The sequence below is a fragment of the Macaca mulatta genome, chromosome 11 (assembly GCF_049350105.2).
Source record: "Macaca mulatta isolate MMU2019108-1 chromosome 11, T2T-MMU8v2.0, whole genome shotgun sequence".
NCBI classification, from domain to species: domain Eukaryota; kingdom Metazoa; phylum Chordata; class Mammalia; order Primates; family Cercopithecidae; genus Macaca; species Macaca mulatta.
The window spans coordinates 18,079,783-18,094,072 of record NC_133416.1 but is presented as its reverse complement, the minus strand read 5'-3'; the positions used below and the strand labels follow the sequence as shown (position 1 = coordinate 18,094,072).

General features: G+C 37.8%; 1 protein-coding gene across 13 annotated transcripts in view; it reads left to right on the top strand.

Moving 5' to 3' along the window:
• Positions 1-14,067, top strand: part of EPS8 (EGFR pathway substrate 8, signaling adaptor) — a 169,091-nt gene extending 155,024 nt beyond the window's left edge. For 12 of the 13 annotated variants that reach the window (XM_077952565.1, XM_015151115.3, XM_077952569.1 and 9 more), the window contains 4 exons: positions 2,273-2,495; positions 9,525-9,705; positions 10,650-10,779; positions 12,804-14,067. In XM_077952565.1, the coding sequence (XP_077808691.1) occupies positions 2,273-2,495; positions 9,525-9,705; positions 10,650-10,779; positions 12,804-12,917 (648 nt within the window). In that variant the 3' untranslated portion in view covers positions 12,918-14,067. 13 annotated transcript variants of the gene reach the window in all.
• Positions 14,068-14,290: the final 223 nt, after the last annotated feature.

Here is a 14,290-nt window from a genome sequence, read left to right as displayed (position 1 = left end):
GCTAGGGAGGGACACAGAAAAGTGACGTTAGGAGTCAGTGCTGATTCTTTTTCTTCCACATGAAGAATTTCAAACAGTTTCCATGGAAGAGCTGTCTTGGTTGCCATTCAAAACCAGTTGTCACGATTCAAGGAAGGTACTTCCCCCCTTTTCATGTCAGAGGTTGGAAACATGGGGCAGGAGGAGAGGACTAAGTAAAGAGGAAAATATGCAAGTAAATATAATTTATGGCATACATTTTCATATGGGTTTTCTTTAATCAAATATGTATTTTAAACCTATTATTTTGTTAGGTCATACTGATAAAGTTGCATTATGTAACAATGGCATGAATGAAATAAGGCACAGAACATTTGGTGAGTTTGTTTTCAAGCTTGATTGTGACAGTAACACAGTTTATTCACTTTCTCACAGTAGTATGTGATGACTAGCAAAAGCAAAAATTATGAGTCATGTCATGGAAAGCGGGCTCATGGCATTTTTGTTTGTTTAGGCTTTAAAAACAATAATTAAAACGATGATGCTTTTGAAACACTAATGTGAGAATTCATTAGCCCTTCATGAAATTATGTGCAGAGGACATTCTTGTCAAGGGAACATTGCGTATACATTAATCAGAAGACTTTTGTGTGTGCTAAGTATTACATTCTGGTGATGTTTGCTGTATTTTGACTGCTTTAAGTATTTTATTGGCCCAAATATAGGAAGATTGTTTTGTGGGGAATAATAATAACAATTCATTCTTTCATTCTAATACAGTATTGAATACATTAGAATATTTCTAAGTCTTGAATGCTAAGGGGATTAGAAACTCAGTTTCTGTCCCACCTAACTCCCTTCTTTCACTCTTAGAATCTTACCCTCTACTCCCTCCTTCCCTCCCGTCCTGCCTCTCTCCTCCTTACCCTCCTTCTTCCCTCAGCATCTACCAGCATTATAAACACTCCTTTCAGATATACTTCCATCCTTTCATAATACACTTCCCACTTCCTCGACCCCATCCCACTGGTCAGTGAGTAGCAGCTTTGAAACAAAGAGCTGAAAAGAATGAGGGTTCCTTCCCACACCGGTTTCCACAGGTGTTAGTCATTTGCCATGAAGGTGACTGATGAAGGTTGATGTGTTGTTTTTGAGTAATAGTTTAATGAAAAAGTGATGTGTCTCTGTGTGGTGTGTATTTTTGTTTGTTTTTGATCTCTGTGGAAATTGGGAGGACTCTCTTAAAATCAATATTACCTGATATTTGGGCCATTTTAGAATTTAAAACTAAATACTGTTCTAATCAAAGGACCAGATTACCAAAAGGTCTTTTTGCATGTAATATGCTAAGCCTAAATTAGAATAATTAAAATTGTGCCAGTGCAGTATCTAAACTTTGCCTTAATTACAAATAATTGCCCTGTGTCTTTGATTCTAAAAAGAAAAGTGCCTTTTGAGAATTTGGAGCCTCTCACAATGCGTTACCTATTAAAATTGTTTTATTTAGATTTAAAGTGTTAACTATTGTGTGTGTTTTAATAAGGAATATTCACAAATGCTGTTTTATAGGTATGCCTAACAATCATGTTTTTAAAATTATTAAAAAGCATTTTGTCACACCTACCTTTTTTAATACAAATGGCCACAGGTCCCTTTCTAGTATTCATTTGTGAGTTGCAATCATAAACATTTAAAAACCATACTATTACCCTCACAACCATCCACCTCAAGACATTTCCATTTTAATGAGGGAAATTTCTAATTTTAATAAATTAGCATTAAGATGCTGGCAGAAAAAGTTATGCCTTGAACAAAATAATACCAATATTTTAAAATTATTTATTGGAAACAGAATTTAAAATCTTCGAATATAGCATACATTTAAAATGAGTAAGTAATGCTTTATGCTATTGACATTTAGACTTCCAGTGCAATTGCAAATTATTATTAGCATAAATTTAAAAATAATTATAAATCTTTCTACCTCCCCTGGTCTTGGGTGATTCCAAGCCCAAATTCAGTTTTCTTGACATTTATTATTATAATACTACTATTTGCTATTGACATAGCCTTGTGACTCCTTAACTGACATTTTGACTTTGAACAAATTATGTAGAATGTTTAAAATACAATTTTTAATGGTCATTATACCATATAGGATTACAGATAAATTTGTAATGGGTTTGCAAGTAAGTTTAAAAATAGCCAACAATGTCCTATCGAAGTATAATTTGTTTTCCTAGCCTAGGTTTATATTTTTTTAATTTTAAGTTAATTATTTGCCTTTTTATAGAAACAAAGGATGGAGTATGGCCCAAGAGCAGCTGATACTCCCCCTGCTCCATCACCTCCTCCAACACCAGCTCCTGTTCCTGTCCCCCTTCCCCCTTCCACTCCAGCACCTGTTCCTGTGTCAAAGGTCCCAGCAAATGTAACGCGTCAAAACAGCAGCTCCAGTGACAGTGGTGTCAATATCATGCGAGACAGCCAGAGACACAAACAACTTCCGGTGGACCGTAAGTTTCCCAGGGAGGCAAAAAATGTCTTCTGCAAATTAAAAATACTACAAAGTAAAATATTGTTTACTGTTGATTCTACTTGTATTAAATATAAATAATAGTCCTTTATACTTGCATGGTACTTAATAGATTGCAAAGATTTTCACCTGGTTTCTCATCATCTATGTGGTTCTGAGAAACAGGAAGTATTCTGTCCGCTCTCTAATGCATGCCTTTCTACTCCTTTTCCAATCTATCATGATGGTTGAATGCAGACTCTGGAGCCAGACATCCTGGACTTTGTATAGTGAAACAGCACTTGCCAGCTGCCTGACCTTCAGTGGTTTAATTATCCTCTCAGCACTTCAGTATCTGAGAAGTGGAGAAAAATAATAGTATCTACTTCATAGGATAAGCGTGAGGATTTAATGAGATAATGCATAGAAAGCATCTAATTCAGTGCTTCTCAGCCAGGAGCGATTTTGTCCTCTTCTCCATCCTTCTGAGGACATTTGATACTGCCTGAAGACATTTTTGGTTGTCAAAACTGGGGGGATGCTACTGATGTCTAATGGGTAGAGACCAGGGACACTTAGCAACAACTTACAATGCACTGGACAGCCCCCAACAAACAGAGTTATCTGGCCTAAAATGTCAATGGTGCTGAGGTTGAAAACCCCTGACTGATTCTGACACTGTATGATACATAATACGCAGTCACTAACTACATGCTGTCGTTGTCGTCATCATCATCATAACCCTCCTACTTCTCTTCCTCTTGCTATTCACAGTAGCTGTACAATCACACTATGTTAATATAATCACTGGCTAATAGTAGTCTCAGATTTACCCTCCAAATTCAAATTTCATGTGACTTACGCTTCAGTGCCATATTTTCATAAATTTAAATTTGATGTTTCATATAAATGGTTTCTATGAAAACCATATTTAAATAAACTAAAAAGACACTATGACCAACTTTGGATTATCCTTATTTGTATTGTTGGTCAATAGCGGTGTAGATATTTTGAAAACTGAAGGTAATTTTAAGATAAATTTTGTTTAACCTTGTAGTATGTGGCATGTCAATTTAATCTCCGAATTTGGTGTTTTAAACATGTTATAAAGTTACTTTGCTTTATCTATACATGATATGTAAAAACTCTTGGAAAACCAGAGCTATGAAGATATTTCATATTTTCTCAATATGACAAAAGTATATAAAGTGTGTGTGTGTGTGTGTGTGTGTGTGTGTGAGAGAGAGAGAGAGAGAGAGAGAGAGAGAGAGAGAGAGAGAGACGGATATCTATTTTTCCCTCAATGTGGGCCTCTCTTAGGGTTCTGCCTTCATTTTCCACATAAACATACTTTTTTACTATAGTTCATTCTATTTCCATTTCTTTCAGTACTGTTTATATCATTGGGAAAAGAATGATTCCCAAATTAGTCATCATATTAAAACTCATCTCTGGCATCCAGATAACAGTATGGAACTATTAACTTTATAGCTGAGATTGGATGCTTTCTATTTATGTTGAAAATTAAATTACTGAATCTTTCACTCCCATTTTCATCCTCCTGTTTTTCTCACCTCAGTAAGTCATTGCCACATCTGTTCAGTTGTAGACATTCTTGATAAATTAAAAAATAAAAAAGACACTAAAACTATTACTATTTAACAATTCTAAAAATTCTGGTTAAATGCAATAAGCATAAGCCTACTTTTACTCATTAATTTTTCTCCCACAGTATATCCAATTTAAATGACTGTCGTATCTATCTTACCAGAAAACTAAAGGAAAAATGAAGTTTTGGAAAGTGATTAGCTCTTTCTGTATGGCAAAAACAACTGTGTGTGTGAGTGTGTATAATCATAATAAAATAGAATATGCTACTAAGTTTTTAAAATTACATGGAGTTTTTAAAAAGAGCTTTCTTTTTCAAAGACACTAAAGACATAGTTTTAAGATGAGAAATTTCTATAAATATTTTTATTGAGTTCCCTAAGGAGAAAACTTCCTGTCAGAAATAACTGTTCCCTTCTTTATTCTTCCCACAAGTTTATAGCATTTCCCTCCGTAGAGACGTCAGCATAGTCATCTTTGACACGGTGGGACTCTTTCTCCAGGCCTAGCTGGGATCAGAGTTCATCGGCATCCAGTCCCCATTTGGAGCAGTGTGTGGGTTAGGACAGTCTGTTCTTTGTTCACTCTGAGAAACCAAGAATAACCTAGTGGGAAAGAGGCATAGTTTGCATACTTTTAAAGATAGAGAACTCTCCTGATAATTGTGACTCATCATTTTCAAGTCTGTTTTTCATAAGTAAAAGGGTGGCATTGGTGTATAAAATATAAACATCTCTCTCAAAATTAACACACATACTTGTTTCCTTAGAATAATAAAAATCTTACAATATATTTGCAACTTATGTAAGTTCCTTTTTAAAATATCTCAGAAATACAGTTTGGCGTTAAATAAATATATTTCTCTTTATAAAACAAATATTTCTTGATAACTTGATTGCAGAACAGTTGTTTTCTGAATGAATGTTGGGGCTTAATGTTCTTTTAGAACCAGACAGTACACATATTTCAGTGTGTGTTTATTGATAGCCAGATTTCTTTCAAAATATGCCTACTCATGCTACCCACATTCTCTGCTTACTGCCTAAACATCTGGTAAAAATAAAATGGAAGGAACTAGGAAGTAAATACTCATAGAAATCTATCAAGTAGCAGGTATGAACAGGGGGAAGAAGCCAACATGCCTGTTTTTACAGCGTAGCAAGTGGCCAGAGTGAAGCCCTTTTGTGGAAGTCTGTGTGTTGCCTATTCAAAGTAGCTGCGAAGCCTTGTGTCATAGAAGCTATTCAGACTGTTTTATCGCAGGATCCCAAAAGGTTCTCCTTTTATCCCTTTTAAGATACCAACACTTTAGTTGCTTTGTATTTCTCCCATTTCCTTTGAAATGCTAGTCCTTTTATTTGAGTTTAATCTTTTGTAATCAGAGTGTTATTTTAGAAAGGTGTAAAGTTATTCTGGTTTGTTGTGTGTTAGAACATTGGAAATGGAAACCAAAAGCCCAGGAACATGTTAGGCGGAGGGTTTTTTTGTGCTTCCTGGAAGAAAACTATGCTGCAGACTGGTGATGATCAATATACTGGCAAAGTCAGCAGATAAGAAACCAAATCTTTTAAAAATCATTTTATTTTTTTTCCCTTTGAGACGCACTCATATGCTGTTTGACAGTTTGATGTAGTGATTTTTTAAAAGGTAACTAATGAAATGCATGTAATGTATACTTAAATGTAACAATCAATAGTATTCTCTCTCTCTCAGTCTCTCTAGCACCGCCTACTCCTCCCTCCCTCCCCTTTTCCCTTTTTTTGACTTCTCCTTCAAAAGATTTCCTAGCTACTTGAGGCATTAAAAAAATTAGACTGAAATAACACTATCCACACTTTCCCTTATTTCCCAGGGGCACCAAACACTTTCTAAAACCCTTTTCCTAGGGGAAAAAAATCATAGAACATTGGTCACAAAAAGCTCCATGAGTGACCATGAGGTTATTGTCACTTGCCAACTTAATTAGATTGTTCTTACTTCTTGAAAGTGAAAACAAGGTAATGTACCTATGTATAGATACACACATATTTTTAAATACACAGACACGTTATTCCCCTTCCCATACTTTTATGTCTTTCCTATTTTTGTCATGACATTATGTTCATATACACACACATCTTTTCCATTAGCACAAATGACTAGGAAAAAGGAGTAGCTAGGGAAGTTAATCAAAGGTGATTTTAATGACTTTGGCTATAAAACAGCCCTATGCTGAAAGTCAGAAGATCCAATTCTAGCTAAATTATTCTACTAATTGAAATGTGACTTTGACGGATCATTTCTCTGTTTTTGGCCTTCATTTTGTTATCTGGTTATTTAAGGGGTTTGTACATGATGATTCTCAAAGTCTCAGTGAAAAAGTCAGCAGACTGCCTCATTCATTCATTTAGTCAACAAGTAGTTATTGAATTAAAGCACCATTCCAGGTGTTAGGATATAGATGCAAACAAAAAAAGGGAAGCGTCCTTTTTCTCCTCAGGCTTACATTTTAATGAAAGGAGGTAGTTTAAAAAATGATTAAGTTGGCTGGGCGTGGTGACTCATGCCTGTAATCCCAGCACTTTGGGAGGCTGAGGCGGGCGGATCACGAGGTCAGCAGATTGAGACCATCCTGGCCAAAAGGATGAAACCCCATCTCTACTAAAAATACAAAAATTAGCTGGGCGTGGGCATGGTGGTACACACCTGTAGTCCCAGCTACTCAGGAGGCTGAGGCAGGAGAATCGCTTGAACCCAGGAGGTGGAGGTTGCAGTGAGCCAAGATCACACCACTGCACTCCAGCCTGGCGACAGAGCAAGACTCTATTTCACAAAAACAAACAAACAAAAAAAACAATTAAGTTGATAGACAAAACTATGAAGAAGGTGGTAAGTGGTTTGGAGACTAATAAAACTATGTGGATAGAGAGTGCTTTGGGGGAGGGGTTGCAATTTTATATACATCAGGGGGAAATGTAAAGGTGGGGTGGAATAAGCCATGTGAAGATGCAGAGGAAAGCATTCCAGGCAGAGGAGACTGGAATGGCCTTTAAATTTGAAGAGCGCCAAGGGAGCCATTGGGAGCAAGAGTGAAGGGCTCCAGAAGAGTTGTGGAGTGGCTTTAGAGAGGTGGAGGTCTTGTAGGGCCTTTTACTGGGAGTAATTAGGATCACTTGGGAATGTTTTGAGCAGAGGAGCTGCAACATCTTACATTTTTTTTTCTTTTTTGAGACGGAGTCTTGCTCTCTTGCCAGGCTGGACTACCGTGGCGCGATCTTGGCTCACTACAACCTCCACCTCCCGGGTTCAAGCGATTCTCCTGCCTCAGGCTCCCAAGTAGCTGGGGCTACAGGCACGCACGACCATGCCCAGCTAATTTTTGTATTTTTAGTAGGACGGGGTTTCACCATGTTGGCCAGGATGGTCTCGATTTCTTGACCTTGCGATCCACCTGCCTCAGCCTCCCAAAGTGCTTGGATTACAGGCGTGAGCCACCTGGCCTGACTTACATTTTAAAAGAATCACTTAGTTGTTATATTGAGGAGAGAATGAAGAGAAAGGGGTAGGGTGGTAGGGAGTGGAAACAGAGAGATCTGTTAATAGGCTGGTGACTCAGACCAAGCTGGCAACAGAAAGAATACAGTGAAATCATTGGATTTTGGATACATTATGAGGTCGGACTAACAGGATCTGCTAATGAATTGGATATAGCATAGGACAGAGAATCAAGTGCAGCTCCATGGTATTTTGCCAGAACTGGAAAGATAGAATTGTCATTAAGTGAGTTGAGAAGTCTAAAAAGCAAGTCTAAGAGTTTATAAAAGCAAGCTTCAGGAAGAAGATCAGGAATTCCGGTTTGGGCATGCTATATTGACATGCATTTGAGCTATTTAGCAGATATCCAAATGAATATATCAAGTGGACAACATATATGGACCTAAGTTCCGAGTAAGAGGACTGGAAAAATAATTTGGTAACCATCATCTTTTAAATGGCCGTGGACCTAAGCACAGTGGTCACTGATGGAGGTAGTGCCAGCAGAGATGAGTCTCAGGATTGTCCCCTAGAGCACCTTAATATTATTTAGTTGGAGAGATGAGAATATTCAGAAGAGGATCCGGAGAAGGGGAATCCAGAGACATGGGAGGAAAATGAGGAGACTGTAGTATCCTGAAGGCCACAGGAAGAAAATGTTTCCAGGAGGAATCTCCTGCTTCAAATGTGTGCTGATAGGTTAAATGAGATAGTAGCTGGGAAAGAATTGGCTGGAGTTTAGCAAAGTGTAGCAGAGAGATGGGGGGAAAAGCAAAATTGAATTTTGATGACATTAAGAGAAAATAGGAGAATGGGAATTGGAGTCCACTAGTACAGGCAACTTTTCATGGACTTTTGCTGTAAAAGGAGCAGAAAAATGGCCAGTAGCTGGGAAAGGACATGGTAAAAAGGGCTTGTTTAAAGGTAACAGAAATCATAAAATAATAGCATGTTTGCAGGCTGATGAACTGATTCAGTGAAGAAGGAAAATTAATAACAGGATAAATAAGGGAGAAATGACTATTTGAATAGGCAGAGAACTTGAGGCCTAGTGCATACATGGAGGGTTAGCCTTGGAAACAGGGAGACAGCTCCTATATAACATAATAGGAAGGCAGGCAGAGCATATGGGGAAAGTGCTGGTAGGGGAACTTACGGAGGTTTTCTTCTAACTCTTTTGTTCATAAATTAGGAAACGAGATCATCAGCTCAAGGTGAGGATTGGGGAATAGGGTTAGGGGTTTGTAGAGAGAAAGTAGAATATATTCAATACTTGTCTAAGACAGTGGGCGGTTACATGACCTTAGGCAAGATTTCTCAAGCCGGGCCCTCTTGGCCTTTGAGACTGGGTTATTCTCTGCTGTAGGAGAGGCTGACATTATAGAATGTTTTGTGCATCCCAGGCTTCTACCCACTGTGTGACAGCAGCAGCCTTTCCCCTTTTTCTTCCTCAATTGTGACAACCAAAAGTGTCTCCAGATATTCCCAAATGTCCTCTGGGGCCAAAATTGTCCCCAGTTGAGAGCCACCAGTCTCAGGAAATGTAGTATGATTGTCAGGAAGCATTAACGCCAAGTTAAGGTTCATAATCATGAATTTAACATGAGATCATTCAGCATTGTTATATTCAGCTGTGCAGGTGCAGGCACAGAATACGCAGAAAGTTAGATTTAACCAGGATTGGGGTTTTGCCAGAGGAGTACAATGAAGTGACTAGAGAAGAGCCAGGGAGTTATTTTAATAATTGATCATGGAATTTATACCAGGCGAGGATAAAAGTGAGGAAAGATGGTAGGAACACTAGATTGTACGTCCGCCTGGGGTCAAAGGATTATAGAGATTGGTTTCTAGAGAGGGTGATGTAATATTAGGGATTTTCAAAAACAACCTACTCCCTGTTGGTGTCTAGGAAGGAAATCTCAGATGGAGGAAGTGCAGGATGAACTCATCCACAGACTGACCATTGGTCGCAGTGCCGCTCAGAAGAAATTCCATGTGCCCCGGCAGAACGTGCCAGTTATCAATATCACTTACGACTCCACACCAGAGGATGTGAAGACATGGTTACAGTCAAAGGGATTCAACCCTGTGTGAGTCGCTCTCTGAATACCTTGCAATTCTGTGTGTACAACATGCATTGTTTTCAATTTGCTTACTTAGATGTCACAGATAACTCTTAAAAGACATAAGGGCACAGACTGCATACTTTGTGCCATACTCAAGAAATCACTATAGCTGTTCATAGCTGAGAAAGAACTAAAATAAGCATAGGTAATTATCATTTGATGCCACCCCATTCTCGAGTTGGTAGTATCTGTTCATTATTAGTTCTTTAAGCAAACTGTCGGCAGCTTTCAGGCCCAGTAGCTTCTTTTCTCCATCAGATTACTCTGATGTAACCTAGGTAGGACCATGGTCTTAGCAGAACTTCCTAGACCACATAGGACATACAGCACAAGTTTTCCTCCCGCTGCAGGTTATAGTGTCTCTGGCAAATAAAAAATAGACAGTGTTACCTAGCACCAATTATAATCTTAATAGAACTTTTCCTTTAATAAACCCATAGTAAAGGTTCTATTTATCTATCTAAAAGTCTATAAACATTTCACATGTATTTGGCACATTGAACTATTAGAATAATACATATTCAAGGGACCTTGACATATTATAAACTCACCTACCCAGCATGACTGAAAAATGAGGTACAATGGTTGGTCAATTGCCAGGTTACTAGAAAGTTATCTATTCCTTCTATGAAATACCAAATCGCAAGGAATTGGTATTAAACAATGACCCTAAACCCAATTGGCTCCTTTTTGATACTTGTAATTAGTAATCTGTATAGCCTTGGGGTCATCATCATGAAAGAAGCTTGTCATTGCCCTGACTATAAAGACCGTGGTGGCATTTAATAAGAGTTCCAGGGTATGGAACACTTAGAAAAGAGAAGTTACTGGCAGGAACAGATACTTTTCTCCTTTGTTTGCAGGCAATATTTTTAATGCTCAGTTTCTTTTTCTTTTCTTTCTTTCAGGACTGTCAATAGTCTTGGAGTATTAAATGGTGCACAACTTTTCTCCCTCAATAAGGATGAACTGAGGACAGTCTGCCCTGAAGGGGCGAGAGTCTATAGCCAAATCACTGTACAAAAAGCTGCATTAGAGGTATGACTTGTCAACCTAAGGTGGTGTTTTTCTGCAAATTGAAAGCTCTGGGAACAACTGTTTATGTCCGTATTGGCCAATTTCCCTTTCTTAGCAGAGCTGAATTAAATTTAACTCTGCTTTTGTAAATTTGTCACTGAGATCATCAATGACATTTTCTGGAAGGTTAATTTATTGTAAATGCTCATATGACGTGAAGCTTGAGCACATACTTTTGGATACTTAACAAAAAGCATAATGTTCTCATTTTATATGTATTCTCTACTTCTATAGGAAATTTAATTTTGACATAACAGTGGAAATTAGCTTCTGAGTGAGTAAGAGCCTTAAGAGGCCAGAACGCTTGCCTAGTCTTAATATATATTTTTTGAGATTCTAATAGTGTATAGGTTATAAGGTTGTAAAACCCTGGCTGTGTGTGTTAGGTCTAGTAATACATCTCAATAATCGAGAAAGATACATTAGGTAGAGATCACTGAAAATAGAGAGCCCTGAGGCTGGGCGCGGTGGCTCAAGCCTGTAATCCCAGTACTTTGGGAGGTGGAGGCAGGTGGATCACGAAGTCAGGAGATCGAGACCATCCTGGCTAACATGGTGAAACCCCGTCTCTACTAAAAATACAAAAAACTAGCCAGGCGTGGTGGCGGGCGCCTGTAGTCCCAGCTACTCGGAGGCTGAGGCAGGAGAATGGCGAAACCCGGGAGGTGGAGCTTGCAGTGAGCCGAGATCGCGCCACTGCACTCCAGCCTGGGTGACACAGCGAGACTCCGTCTCAAAAAAAAAAAAAAAAAAAAAAAAAAATAGAGAGCCCTGAAAAGTATTTAGTCACAATGGTCTGTATGAAAGCAGGAGAATCCATGTTTCTAGATTGGTTTATACTAAGCTGCAAATATCCTATTTTAGACTTAAAATGTGCTGTGTACAGGTAGTAGTTTCCAACTGTTATATCTCACAGTTCTTAATAGTTTCATGAAAATTATACTTGGACTCAAATGAAAGAATGTAGGCTTTGGCATGAAATTGATCCATGATCATCTCTAACAGGTATATTCTATAAATTCAACAGTTAAATAATTCAGGGTAAAATCACTTCATGCATATCACCCCGTAGCCATTCTGAATCCAGAGAAATTATATTTCCCTTGGAGGTTTTCCCTACAACATTGATCTTGAAGGATTAAGGTTTGATTGCTTTCCATATGTTGAATGTTAATAAGGATTATATATTTTTCTCAAGCAGTTTTACCACTATATTTAATTTTGTTGAGAGTGTATAATTACTTCATCAAGGCATGCTAGAAAATTTCATATTCCTAAAATTTCTGAATTCCTTCATCCCACACCTGCCTATCATTATTGTCATTTGCTGTCACCACCCACTTCAGGATGGCCTCTTGCTTCTTGTTCTCTTCCTATTCTCTGGATGGGAACTGAGGCAGAGGCTGACCACCTGAGGTTCTTCATGTTCCTCAGCCACCTTCTACCACCTCACCCTTTCCTTGGATCTAGTTAATCTTTTAGATTATTTGCCTGTGTTGCCAGAGACTTCAGTTGATGGGAAAGCAAAGCCAGCATGATCGGAGGGTCAGAACTATATGGAGGGGAAACTGGGTGAATTCTGAGCCCACTCTGGCCTGAGTTAAAATCTTCTAAAGGCAGATCAGTATCTTGTCTGACCCCAAAAGAGTTCTTTGATAATTTACCATGTTATTATGCTTATTGTACACATACCCTCTTTTTTCTCTCAGCAAACCTAGAGTACTACACATACATTATTGATTATCTTTATCACGTTCTAATGAAAGGCCTGGTGGGTGAATTGCCTTAACAGACTTTACAAAATGAAAAATTATTGTGATATATGAGTGAAGTGCAGAAGCTTCACTTAAAAAGGGGAGCTGTTAGCTTTCCTAAAGAGATACTCGAAGAAAACCACAGTCGACTTTTGTCCTGAGCCATTTCATGATATGACCTGCAGCCTGCACGATTCAGTAACCATCTTGTCTGAACTATTTATCTTTCAGGATAGCAGTGGCAGCTCCGAGTTACAAGAAATTATGAGAAGACGACAGGAAAAAATCAGTGCTGCTGCTAGTGATTCAGGAGTGGAATCTTTTGATGAAGGAAGCAGTCACTAATTTGTTTGTTTGTTTTTAAACTCCATTGTTTTTGGCATTATTCCAACATGCTTTGTTTTAAGAAGCCTTGAAGGGAATGTCAGATTCATTTTTCTGGGTGTAATTTATCGCCATAAAAGACCCATGCAAACCTGAGTGAGCACAGGATTTGCTTCTAGGCGCATTATTTTTATTGAAACTGAAAAAATTTAAACTGAATTTTTTGACCTTGGAAAATATTTTTCTTACTTTACCAAGGTGAAGTCTCCTTTATTAGATTAATTATTCGATCCCCATCCCGGGGTATAAGCAGAAATTGTTTTGATGGTGGTGGCGTTCTTCACTGCAACAAAGCAACAGTATTGTCCATGATTCAAAATCTAAGCAGTTTCGATTGTGCCTGTGAATATGGTGTCTGTCATTCAGGGCGTAGCTCACTGTAGGCTAGCCTCTGCTTACTTAGGTCTCTTCTCTGACATAATCAATGGAAGAATATTTAGATTTATTTAAAGTTCTTAATGCCAACAGTTTAAAACAATTAAAACATTTGAATGAACTGTAAAGTACAGCCATACCTTGGACATGCAAATATCAATCTATGGAGCATTCTCAAGACAGTTTGTCGTGGCTCTGTCAATTGCAGTTCCTTGTGTAGCTTGTATTTTGATTTAGTTTGTATTCTGCTTATTATGTATACTGTGTTCTTATATATGAGAAAGCACAAATGGGAAAGAGGTCATGTCTGCTCAAAGTCTAGCAAAGGAAGTAGTCTGCATTGGTGTGCATTACAGTATTTTGCTTAATGAAAGCCTCAGTTCTGAATGTTGATATAAGTAGTTAAAAGGAAATGGGGCCATTTTATGTGTTTATCTGTGTCAAGTCTTTCTGGTATTAAGAAGCACTTAATTTACACATATTTTAATCCTGTGAAAGAGTCCACATAGAGAAAAGAAAGATACCTAACCTTCAACAAATGTTATTTTTGGAAACACAATTTTTGTCATTAAATGTTATATTATTTCACATATATAAAACAGATGTTATGTAAGAATGTTGTATATTTTAACATAAATCATTTAGAGAAATTATCTAGATTCATTAATTTTCATAGTGCCTTTTTCACATGAGTCAGCTGGAAAGTCTGCAATAAACAGTATTTGCTGTCTGTTAATAACTGGCTTCTGTCTCCTTGGCAAAAAGGATCTGTGCTATATGGGCTGAGGATTCGAGTTGAGTGTAATGGGAAAAAATGGAGATCCACATTTTTTAAAAACTGTGTATTATTCTATTTCTGAGTGGGTAGAGAAACTCTAGAATACTTTTTTCAGTTATTTTTCTTCTTTTCGCCTCTCGTTTCATTATCTTTTCCTTCTACCATCTAGTCATATTTGGTA